The 13,266-nt window shown below is 42.5% G+C and overlaps 1 protein-coding gene across 2 annotated transcripts in view; it reads left to right on the forward strand.

Annotated features, from left to right (window-relative positions):
- Pik3c2g (phosphatidylinositol-4-phosphate 3-kinase, catalytic subunit type 2 gamma) overlaps positions 1–13,266 on the forward strand; it is a 367,852-nt gene that overhangs the window by 294,661 nt on the left and 59,925 nt on the right. For both annotated transcript variants that reach the window (NM_053923.1, XM_039106948.2), the window contains 1 exon segment: positions 1,839–1,947. In NM_053923.1, the coding sequence (NP_446375.1) occupies positions 1,839–1,947 (109 nt within the window).

A 13,266-nucleotide genomic window follows, 5' to 3' on the forward strand; every position in this document is an offset into this window, starting at 1 on the left:
AACGTCTAGGGTTGTCATCGTAGTCTCAGATAGTGACAGAACAGTGTGCATCACAGGACGGTGTAAATTAACCTCTGTTAAAGGCCGTCTTCTCTAGCCTCCTGGAGAACTTCGGAGCCTGAGCGCCCCTTTCCACGTGCCTCCCCTCCACTTCCAACCTTCATTAGGATTCTGCTCTGCATACCCCTGCTGCCTGACAATGAACCTAAATTGATATTCAAACCATTTCAGGAAGCCACTGAGGGAGGGACATTTGGCCTTGTGTGCCCTGAGCAGCTCCTCTGGGCTGTCACTCCCACAGGGCTCCAGAGTGGAGATTATGCATATGGATGAAGAAGAGGGCAAGATTTCCTCAGAGAAGCCCTAAGAGACTTCTGTAAATCCGATCTGGAGGGGGACAAAAATCAGAAAGGCACAGTCAGGAAGAAAGAGATTCTAATTAGTCATAGCCTGCAAGAGAGGCCTTCCAACTGGGCCATTAGTACTTTTGGTACCTTCCTAGAGTACACAGACACGGGGATTTCCTTAGAATAAATGGCTTTCAATAAACTCATCTGCTGCAGGAGGCGAGGCTCCTCTCTCTCTTCCCATGTTTTTTGGTGTGTTCCTTCTAGCCTCAGAACTGTGTTGTGTGCTGTCCAGGATGTAAAACCCACCCAGGAACAAACAAACGAAAAACAAACAAACAAAAAATAAATAACAAAGCAAAACCCTGGTGTTAGCACTGAGAAAATGAATTTCCTAGTAATCAGAAAAACTATATTTTTAAATCAGCATTTAAAAATAACAAAAACCCCCAAAATAAAAGAAAAAAAAATGCTGGGTTTTCCATTGCTTGTTTCTCCCTGAACAAAATTGAAAGAGAATACAATGTCGGTGTCAGGTAAAATAGATTTCCTAAACTTCCACCATATGTATGTGTGTGATAACATATTAAATATATTTTATATTTTATATTAATTGTATATTGGTACTAATTTCATAACTGTCCAGATTGAAAAAACTTTAGCTCTTAGATTGACAAACTATTTTAATATATTAAATGTTAACTTATTCACGAGAAAATAATTTAGACGTGTGGATTTACCCATACTATACGTCCATGCTCTTTTTAGAAAGTAGTGGGGAAGCCGCCACTGCTTCTGTGAAAAAGAAGCTGAAAAAGGTTCCCAAGTCTCATTTCTCCAGGAAGCAACTTAAGCAGGTCTTCATCTTGATTAAATGGCAGAAATATAAAAAGAAGCCACAGTAAACCACTGAAAAGATACAACTAAGTAGGAAAATATTACCAAATGGGACCACCGACATCAGGTCATCCGACCAACCTGATCTTAAGCCCAACCCAAGATGGTCTTCAGATAGATGCCAGAGAAGCCTGCCGCTCAGACTCTCGGGGACAGTGTGGCTTCGATTCACACAAACGAGGCTAGACTGAAGCAGATGCTACGCGAGGAAATATCTAATTTATTTCATGCAATAACATCTGTCAAGGGCCCAGAAGAAACAACAGTCAGAACTCTTTGAAAAACTATAAACCATTAATTTCATAAACCGGGTATTAGCCCCTCCATGTACCGAGGGGAAACATTCCTGGTCTGCTATAAATACAGCAACAAAGATCGTATTGCTAAATTAAATTAGTGCTCAGATCAGTGATGATTAAAAGAGTAGAAATGACCACAATTGCGCCTTGATATGACCAGGATTGACCGTGTATATCCTAGCATTTTTCTAATGTTTTGACTGGCCGTCTACTGCTAGAGCTCGTAACTTTGTCACCAGCCGGAAGAGACTGATTTTCGTAATCAGCAGCTTGACACCCCTCTCTTTTCAAACAGGTTTCCTCACTGGTGGCATCTACCTTTCACAGACTCGCACCATGAGAGAATCCGAGATCTGAGTCACTACGTGGAACAGGTGCTGCACGGATCTTACGAAGTCGCAAACGTATGTTACAGTTTGGGTGGTGGTGTTTTTTTTTCTTTCTGCTTTTACTCAAATGTCAAATCATTATCATATTATTGTTACCAAAATCAGTTTTAAATGCGTCAGCTTTCCACACTTCATCCACTCAATAAACATGTATATCTAGTATATCTGAAGTTCATGAAACATGGTCCAAAGCCCCATGTTCACATTGCTTAGATGTGCACTAATGAGATGTGCACTAACGTGCACATAGCACTAGATGTGCACCTTGAGCTAAATGGACGACCACAGGTTTGGAGGTTCTAGAATCTCAGAGGCATGGTTTTCTCCCAGCTTTGATATAAAAAGTATGGTTTGGGAGAGTGACGGTACCTGTGGTGATTTGAATAGGTTTGTCCCACATAGATTCGTGTGCTTCAATGCTTGACCAGAGAGAGGGTCACTGTTAGGTAGTGTGGCCTTTTTGGAGTAGGTATGGCCTTGTTGGAGGAAGTGCATCACTGTGTGGGCCAGCTTTAAGGACTCCTATGCTCACATTCTGCCCAGTGTGGAATCAGAGCCTCCTCCTGACTCCCAGTAGAAGATTGTCTCCTTGGTGCCTGAGGGATCAAGATGTAGAACTCTGGGCTCCTCCAGCACCAAGTCTACCTGCACACTGCCGTGCTTCCCACCACGAAGATAATGAACTGAACCTCTGAAACTGTCAGCCAGCCCCAATTAAAGGTTGTCCTTTATAAGAGTTGTCTTGGTCATGGTGTCTCTTCACAGCAATAGAACCCTAACTAAGACAGTGTCTTTCAGGCATTTAACTTGGGGTGGGATTTAGCAGAGTTGTTCTAGGGCCTTGTCCTGAGTAGGAACAAGCCACATAGGGAAGATCAGGGAGAAGGAAAACCATGTTACTCAACTAGGTTCCCATCGAGACTGTGACCAAACACAATGAACAAGGTGTCTTGAAACAACACGAATCTATTTTCTTTAATCTCTGGAACTTAGAAATTTGAATATGGGACTGAGGTCAAAATATTGACAGACCTGCTCATTCTAAAAATGTCATCCTCTAGAGCAGCAGTTTCTCAAAGTGTGGGTCATAGCCCCTTTAAGAGTCACATAGCACATATCCTGCATAGGAAATATTTCCATTATGATTCACAACAGTAGCAAAATTGCAATTATGAAATAGCAATGAAAATAATTTTATGTTTGGGGTCCACCAAAATGTGAGGAACTGTGTTAAAGATTGACAGCCTTAGGGAGGTTGAGAGCCAATGACCTAGGAGATCTCATCCTGAAATGCAATGACCTATTCAGAACTCAATTCCTGCCCTTACACCTTCTTGTCTGACTCTCGCTGTCCTTGTACCTCTACTAGAAGAATGCTAGTCATCATACCAGGCAACCTTACCATCCCAAGGTCTTCAGTGCATTTTATATGCAAAGGCTCTTTTGCTATGTAAACTAACTTTATATAAACTAGACCATGAACATCTACTAGGGGTGGGGAATACTATCCTACTGGTACTAAGGATATCTAAGGTTTAATTCTTTTGGATCTCAATATGGAGAAGGGAGAGAATGGGACAGGGGAAATGTTCCAGGTGAATTGATATTTTTGCTAACAAGACATATGCATCTGCTGTGATGAAACACTTCCTGGGGAGATGCAACACACATGTCTACTCGCCCCTGGGAGGAAGCTCTCACAACAGACCAAAGGATGAGCGCCACCAAAGTCCAACTTGGTGGACCATGGGTTTCACTGGGGTCACTTACAATGAATATGGGTGAGAGGTCACTTACAAGGAATATGGGTGAGAGGTCACTTACAGGAATATGGGTGAGAGGTCACTTACAGGAATATGGGTGAGAGGTCACTTACAAGGAATATGGGTGAGAGGTCACTTACAGGAATATGGGTGAGATGTCACTTACAGGAATATGGGTGAGAGGTCACTTACAGGAATATGGGTGAGAGGTCACTTACAGGAATATGGGTGAGAGGTCACTTACAGGAATATGGGTGAGAGGTCACTTACAGGAATATGGGTGAGAGGTCACTTACAAGGAATATGGGTGAGAGGTCACTTACAGGAATATGGGTGAGAGGTCACTTACAGGAATATGGGTGAGAGGTCACTTACAAGGAATATGGGTGAGAGGTCACTTACAAGGAATATGGGTGAGAGGTCACTTAGAGGAGCAGAAATAACTCCAAGACAACTACATCACCAAGCCCACCCTAGCATGCGGGGCTGCTCACAAAGCTGGGAACCAGGAGCACACTGCCTAGCCTGCATGCAGTTCAACAAGTTGGAGAGTGCCCTTACCAGAAGCCCCAGGTAGCCTAAATCTCTTCCAGGCCCCTTGCCTGGTTTCTGCTTCTTCCTGGGGCTCTGCTCTCCAGAGTCGCCCTGAAGTTCAGTTTCTTTGAGTCTGAGAGGACTCTCGGGTTTTATTGCTTAGTGTGTCATGGCGGGACCTAGTGAATCCCGCCACTTCCAAGACTTCCTGAAGCTATTCAGAGTAGTTCACCTTCCTGATTAAAGAGATTCCCACAGGATGGAACCTTTTAATCTTTGGGGATGAGGGTGGGGCATTACATACAGCTTCTTCTCTCTGTAACAAGGCCTTCCTCTTTTAAAAAGACAGCACAATAATCATGTGGTCAAGGGAGTGTGGGATGATGTCACAGGTGAGGCAGGTACAAGATAGGAGGAGGCCTGTCATTGGATGAGAAGGAAAGATGGGCGGGAGAAAAGTTTGAAGAAGAGAAGGAGACTGGAAGGAAGAGAGAGGAAGAGAGGAGGAGGAGGAGAGGCCGAGAAGCCGTGGCAGGACGATGGAGGCTGACGTAAAGATCTCACTCTGTGTATTTACAGGTTATTATCAATGTTCTCAAGGGATGGATGGTACCGGGCTTTGTATGTTCAAGTGGGCAATTATATCTTACCAATTGGGTCAAAGGTTATTGTGTTGTGTGTTCTTTTATGAGACGGTTTGAGTGTAGGAAAGTGTGTGGCGGCAGGAAACACTGGGCCGCCACGGAGTTGAGATGTGATTCCACCAAGATACTTAGCAGATATCTTGGGGCACGGCAGTGCAGACCTAGCGGGGTAAAAGACAACCAATACCTTTTTATATTTTTATATTTTTACAGCAACAAGGGAGTGCCAATTTGTTGGGAGTTCCTATTTTCCTTGTAATACTTTGCATTTTCTGTTGTAATCATAATCACAAGTAACACATAAATGAATTTTGTATTATATATCAAATATAATCTTTGTCTTTAGTGGAATGCTTAATTATTGAGATCTGCCATTGTGGTACGTGTTCTCCTGTGTGTGTGTGTGTGTGTGTGTGTGTGTGTGTGTGTGTGTGTGGTGTTGTGTGTGTGTGTATGTATGTATGTGTGTGTGTGTCTGTGTGTGTACACCCAGGTTTACTATGTTAAATATGTTTTCTTTGAGATGCATTTTTCAAAGTATTGTTTCCTTCCATCACTAAAATTCATTGTTGATAATTCAGCTCTGTCCTAAGTAGCTTCAGACTGACACACTGCTTAACTCTGTGGAATTACCACACAGATTAGAACATGCATCCCTAATGTCTTAAATCCATGATGACTTTATAATTTTTTTTAATTTCCCAGTGAGGAAAAACCCTAAAGCAATCTGTTTACCTGGTTTGCATCTCACACACAGTAAAAATAATACACACTGACTTCTTTGTTCTTCATCTGCTTTTAACAGCTTTGCCTTTTGAAACTTCTTTATCCTGTTCTCAGATACAATGTTGCTTCTCTTTCTCATACCCAGGCTTCAGGGCTCCCCGTGTTTGTCCAAATTGTGATTCTTCACTATTGGTTCTAGCATCCTTTGAAGCCAGGTTTACAAATGACATGTGCTAGCTCTTTCAGTCACTCTGAAGAATATTTGGTTGGCGTGACCTAACCTACTGTCTCCGTGAGACTCTGGTGCTGCAATCACGGTCCAGACAAACAGTTCCCAAGTGTCTGCCCCTCATTCTGTCCTCTCAGAGAAGCCCCGCTGGAGATGCAAGTTTGTGGTCATTATCATCCCCAAAGCTTTTAGTGTCCTTTGTTTGCTAGGTTATTTCTCTTAGTGGTTCTGGAAACAGTTTAGAAAAGTCTGTAGAAATCCTGGGCTAAAATTCTTGTGTGTCAGTGAAAGAAGGCTTGCAAGACCCCAAAGCGTGCATACACACAAATGCACAAATGCACACACAAACACCCACCTAAACATACACACATCAACACAGACATACACACCACACACTCATACACACACAAACACACACACACACACACACACACACACACACACACACACACACACCGTACACACATAAACATGCTGTACATGTGTAAAGCTGTTATCTCCTGATGCCGAGGAAACTCCCATTCTCATTACTGTTGATAAATTGCCCATTGTCCATGAGACACTGAAAATCCCTGTAAGACAGATGCTGGCTCCATATTCAGGCACTGGGCAGACAGAACTCTTCCGTTCTTAGACATAATTATATAGTGGTTTAGTTTGGGACAATATCCTTAGGTTAAAAAAATACATGGTCTCTTGGAGTTTTGCTTTTTGAAACAAGGATGGAGAGCATTTATAGAACCTTTTAAGTTAAATCACTTACCTTGAAGAGCTTGAACGTGACTGGTATGAGCCCATCTGAAATAATAATTACACTAATCAGCAGTCCGCAAGCCTTTCTCAAGACACAGGCTCTCCTCACAATGACCTCCATTGGCTTTAAGATGCAAAACTGCCTCTGTCTCCTCAGGTCTGGGTCTACAGGCACGTGGCACCAAGTTTCCTGACAAGGCACCCTATGCTATGAGAAAAACTCTTATCTCTGACATTCAATATGCTAATGAAGAAAGACATCCTCGCTGATTGATCTGTGAGTTCATAGCAGAAGCAAGCACAGACTTGCTGCTTAGAGGAAGCAGAAAACCCGGCCTCAGCCTCACCCCTAGGCACTGTCAGAGAGCAACCTTCCTTGGCTTCCTCCTCATACGGACATTGCCAGTTGCTTGGTTTATAATGTACCAGGTCCTCGGGTGCCCGAGTTTGTGACTGGCTCTCAGATGAGGTTAGAGCATTGTGTCTCCCTGTTATGGTAAAGCTGGCAGACTCAGCTGTGCGTGCTGTTCTGTATCAAAGGATATGAGCCCAAAGGCTAGAGAGTTCAACTTAGGTCCAAGCAAGTTGAGGGGTGTGGTTTCAAGTCACTACTAAAGGTCAGACAATAGTTATTACATAGAGGTCACAAAATGCTACCATGGGCAGAGAGAACAGTATGAAGCAAGCAAGAGGGCCATGAGTTTTTTTTCTCCTTCTAGGAAAGGTAAGCATCTAATAGCTATATTCTTATATTCTCCTCAGTTCTTCCCTCACATCTACATGATTTCTAACTCATCAATGTTTGCTAAATATTTTAAATGAATAAATGAATGACAATACTGCCATTATCAATACAGTGGCCTATGGGATCACTGCTGTCCTTCAGAACCTAGAAGATTGACCTATTAATTACATTTGAGGTGTTTGACGGTGACCTTTAAACTTTTTTCTTAATTATTGGCAAGTTGTTTTCTAATCTACCTGTGCTTCTGAAATAGGTCGTTAGATTATATATATATATATATATATATATAATATACATTAGATTATATATAATATAATATATAATATATATGTGTGTATATGTATATGTATATTTTATAGGTATATTTTATATACCAATCCACATATGAATAGGAGATGACATTCTAAAATTGTCAGAAAAATTAAGTTCAGAAACCGTTGCAGCTGGCGGATGGAAAGAACTGAAGGACAGTAGTAACATCAGTGGGAGGAGGAAGCAAATACATAAAATAGCTGAGCACAGTGTAGAACAGCATGAAAATGAGACTGTAGGACAGCAGGCACTTCCGGCATAAGACAAATGCAGGGCCTAGGAGGATGGCTCAGCAGCCATGAGTGCACTCTGCTCTCTCAGAGGACTCAGGTTCACCTCCCAGGAGCTACGGCAGGAGCCCACAGCCTTCTGAAAGTCCAGCTCCAAGTCATCCAACACCTTCTGCTGGATCCCATAAGCACCTGCACTCCCACGCCTAGATCCACACACAGGAACTCACATATGCACATAAATTTAATAATCGTCAAAAAGAGAATACTCACATATTCAGTTTTCTTGATGTTATTTTTTCTAATGGTATATCTTAAATTGTCATTCAGCCAATGGGTAGCAGGAAATGAGGGACAGACCCTTTTGTGCTCTAAGAAAAAGGCTCTGTGTTTCTTTACATTGGGGTCCAAGAGGTTTGTGCATCTCAAAGGACAGAGTAGACTATGGAGATCCTACGTCCTCTACTGACTCACACTCTCAGGAGCTCTTGTCCATGTGCTTGTGCTTCAGGCCCCGGTGGCGAGTATGGCGGTTGTCTGGGAAAGAAAGTGTGGAGGGAATGGTAGGAAGATTCTCACCTTTGCGTGCGACCACAAGGTTCACAGTAAAACTGACTGGATGTCAAGTGTATCTTGATGAATTCAAAATACTCAGTAGCGGCGGCAGTCAGGTTTGTCCCTTGTAGACAAAGGCGGTGTAAAGACATTTCTCACCTGCCTATGGTGGGATGGGCCAAGTATGGAGATCTGTCTGTATTCAATAGTAAGCTGTTAATAGGACACTCAGATTGTGTTCTGTAAAAACTTCCACGGTGGGTTAATACACAGAGGTGCGAGCAGAGGGCTATCATGGGAGAGGGAAAGGGAGCTGGACCTATCCGGATGGTAAGCCTGCAAGGTGAGTTCAGTGCAGGAAGGATTGGTGAACACCGGCATGCATACTTCATGCATGGATGCATGGGAATGTATAAACACAGGCATCGTGCAGAGACCTGCAGTGTCCATTTTGGTCGCATTCACAGAGGTGGATACACTAAACCACTGCTAGGAGACCCCTAGGACAGTGCTTCCCTGACTGTGTGTTACTCTGAATCTTTACTGGTTAGCACTGAGGAACAGGAAAGCTCTGTAAATGTCACAACATGTTTTCAATCAGTTTGAATTAAAGCCTGAGATTACAGTGGGCGAGAAACATAGAGAAGGAAACAGGAGAGGGATTGGCCTTCCCAAGCATGACATACAGTGAAATGAAAGATATTAACCGCACACCAACTAGAGGATGTGCCGCTGCCCACCCCTGGAGTTCTGAGGAGGGAGTTCTGAGGAGGAGACTTCCATCTGCTTCACTCTAGGCAATTGAGGAAGCTAACATTGTAGCTATTCTCCCAAAGTAACAGGTAACAAGTATGACTCCAGTGGCTTAGCTGATTTCTAGGGGATCTTGGGGGCCAAGCAGGGCTTTACCTGGGCTCTGCCTGTGCTCACCCACTGGCAGACATGACCAGCCTCAATGAGTGTCTAGAGGATGGTACCTTTTTATAAGACCTATAATCCGCATCTCTTTTCTTAGTTGTCCTTTCTACACTACACAAATCAACCGAGGGTTGTTAGATTAGTATGTCCAAAAGCACCAGCGTAATACTCATGCTCTGTACACAGAGCATCATATTGGCGCCTTTCTACAGCTACTGACTTAACAAAATATAAGCGTGTGTGTGCATGTCTTTTTGTATGAATGCAGATCTGGGTTGAACGCAAGTTGTACCTGCTAGACAAGCGCTCTGCCACTGAGCTGCATGCACAGCCCAGCAAGTGTGAGTGATTGTGTGCTTGTGTGTTGTTGGTGTTGTTGATAGTATGTACTTTCTGACCAGAGGTGTCAAAAATACTCTTTAGTGTTTCAAACAATGTTTCAGAATAAGGGAAAGATTTTTAAAAGTATCTTCATGAATCTCCTTCTCAGAAATGCTTACCTCATAAGTAAAAGCAATCTGGAGTGTGTGTGTGTGTGTGTGTGTGTGTGTGTGTACACACAGTTTGAGAATTCTCAGAAAGCAAAAAGCCAAATCTGACATGGATGGCACCATAAACATCTGAGTGCCCTTGTCTACACTGCATGGTGTTGGGTGCTAATGGCTTCATAAAGACCTTTGTAAATTCATGCCTTCTCCGTAACTGGAGTTTGAGTGTCACTTCAGGGACTATCTATCCTGTGATGGAGCCATTATGATCCCACCAAGTACTGAACATCGAGGTCTCAGGAGATGGTTCAGTCTCTAAAGTGCTTGATAACCAAGCGAGGAACCAACATTCAGATCTCCGGCATCCACACAGTAACACACATGCACACACACACACACACACACACACACACGCACGCACACACGCACATACTGTCTGAATAGCACTGATAACCAGTCAAGCCTCAAACTCCCAATAGTCTTCTTTCTATTGTTATGGCAAAAACAATTAACAAAGCCTACTTAAGGGAAGAGGGACTTATTTGGTTCCCAGCTTGAGGGTAAAGTTCACCACAGTGAAACACGTGGTTCCAGCTCTGAGTAGGGGGAAGGGAGCAGGAGCCTGAGGCAGCTGGTCACACTGCATCCACAGTCCACAAGAAGAAAGTCAAGGATCTCACACTTTCTCCCTTTTACTCAGCCTGGGGCCTCTGCCTATGGGATGTGCCATGCACATTTAGAATGGATCTACCCATCGGTGATAAATCTCTCGGAGAGCATCCTCAAAGACAAGGGCAGAGGTGTGTCTTCTAAGTGACTCTAAGTCCCATTGCGTTGGCCACCGAGATTAACCACCACACTTCCCTAAATCAGTTTATGTTTGATTTCAAGATTAAATAAATGAAAGCAATTGACCTAAAAGTTACACTAGTATTTCTAACACAAATCTTATTACTTTGACATTTCTCAGTCTGTGTTCCCGATTGGCTCCCTTTCCCCATGTGAATGAAGAAAGCTACTTAGAGGATATGCACATTAAAATTTATAAAAATCATAAAATGTATAATTTTGCCTATTTTTATTATTTTAAGGGACATAAACAGGTTAGAGGAAATTTCTGGGATCAAAATTCCTTCTCCTCTGTAATAAAACAGAAGACGTGAAGGAGTGTGCACTATTTGTTCTCGGGAAGAACAGTCTTAATCTTTGATCCTAGCAAAAGCCTTGGAGAAACCGTTTTCACCGTTGCTCGTCATGGGACAGCACAGGAGAATTAACAATAATCCTATCATGCACGCAGACTAAAATATGTGCTTAGTTAGAGTTACATGCTAAATTTACTGCTCCTGCACAACACATTGTATCGCTATGCATAACTGTGTGAGAGTTTTTTGACAATTGGATACACATATATAATACATTTTGATCTTTTTCTGACCCGTTACCCTCTTATCCCATTCTCTTGAACTTTTCTCAATCCCTGTGAGTTCTTCTCCTACTTTTTGGCCACTGATTTTAATTGATGGTCTTTACGTGAACTTTAATTTTTTTTTTTGATCACCTACTGCTTCTAACATTCTAGAGTCAGAGCTGTAGTGTGTTTCTGGAGTAATCTGGACACATTAAAATAACGTGAGATATACTAAATAATCTTATAGCATATTGATTATATAGATGTGGGCAATGATATGTGACCTAAACTGAAAAGGCTCTGGGAGAGAAGAAAGAAAGTGCAGCTTGAAGATGATCCTAAAACCACCTATTGTTGTGTACTCTTGCCTGTGAGCTGTGCTGCCCCGGGTCAGAGGACACTTAGAGATGAAGAACCAGCTCTATCAGAAGAGCGCCTGCTCTCTGTAGGGTTGGGGGTGTAAATTGAAACATATTGAAACAGTCTATATAATGGGACAGATGCCTAAGGCTATCTAAGCTCTATCTACCTACTTACCTATCTGTGCCTGCCTGTCTGTCTGTCTGTCTGTCTCTTGGAAAGAGTTTGTTGAGATTGAAGCAGGCATTAAACAGAAAGCGCTGTCACACACTACCCATCACTTCTGGAAAGATTAGCGCTGTGTTTACGCATCCTGGTAGAATCCCTGCCTGGCTTCTGTTCGTTCGCCCCTGCTCAGGTCCCCAGACTGCGATTCCTCTCAGTGTGTATAATTTCAAACAAGCACTGTGTTTGGTGCTAACAGGAATTCTTTTTGCCTCTTTAAATTTTGTTCCGTTTTGATGGAAGTGTGTTGTGAATGAACCAAACGTCTTTACAGAGAGTGATGTAAACCTTGTGATTTAAGAAAAAAAAATGTTACAGCAAATGACCGGAAAAACCTCCACAAACGCGTGTCCCCTTCAGAGCCCAGCTGAGACTCACAAATAGACCGTACGTGCAGCATCCCACAGCCGGCCGTGTACACTGGGACTGTTCCCAACTTGGAGGACTGGTGCTCATTTCTGGATGTCCCTACACACAGGGAATGATATCACTTAAGGTTTAAGCAATGTTTTTTTTTTTTTAAAGCAGAAAGCCAATGTCAAAATAAAGCCAAGTGGATAAATCCCGTCTTAATAGTGACCATATGTTTCCTGCTCCCCATTGCTGAAGCCAGATGTTAATGGCGTGTTTGTCATCACGCTGCTCTCTGCTTGTTTGGCGCTAGCTGAGCTTACATTGCAGGCAGGATAAATGTCATGTGTGCCCCATCAGTAAAACCGAGATGACTCTTCACAGTCTGGCGAAGCGCCGATGACATCCGAAAGCCAAATTACAAAAGAGTCTTCAGACATTCGGGGTTCTTCACGGTGTCGGTCTTCCTTGTAACTCCAACGTGAACGCAGTGGGCTGAGCTAGGCGAGAAACTGGTCATGCTGACATGTTACTCTATGAAGACTGCAATAAAGCACAATTACCACTAAGTTTTGATTTAGAAGTCTTACGGGAATTTATTTTTTTTATTTGTGTATTTTACAGCACTCCATGACACTTGAGAGAAAAAGATTCGGCGTATTGTTCTAAGTCACTAAATCTTGCAGCCAATGCTAGAAGTTGGCTGGCCAGCTAATACATGGGAACAATTAATTTGCTTTTGTAAAGAAAGAGAAAAATGGACCTTGCTTTTATATTCCATTCATTCTGACCTGCGCATGTATTTTAACTCTGTTCAGCCTTTGATAATATGGTATAGGAAAAGCACTTAGGTTCTGAATTGATCAGCTCTCTGAAAAAGAAAAGTCAATCATTTTAAATTACATACCAGTTAATGTAATTGGTAAACGTATTATGAATGAGGATTCAGAGCACACTCTGATGGAGATTTTAATTTAATATTGACCCATTGCGTTTCATGTTTGTTTTTCATTGTCCCCATTTTTCATTTAAAAAGCATAATGGGAATTAAAATTTCCCATTAGTTATATTAGAATATAGTAAAGGGAGT

The sequence above is a fragment of the Rattus norvegicus genome, chromosome 4 (assembly GCF_036323735.1).
Source record: "Rattus norvegicus strain BN/NHsdMcwi chromosome 4, GRCr8, whole genome shotgun sequence".
NCBI lineage: Eukaryota > Metazoa > Chordata > Mammalia > Rodentia > Muridae > Rattus > Rattus norvegicus.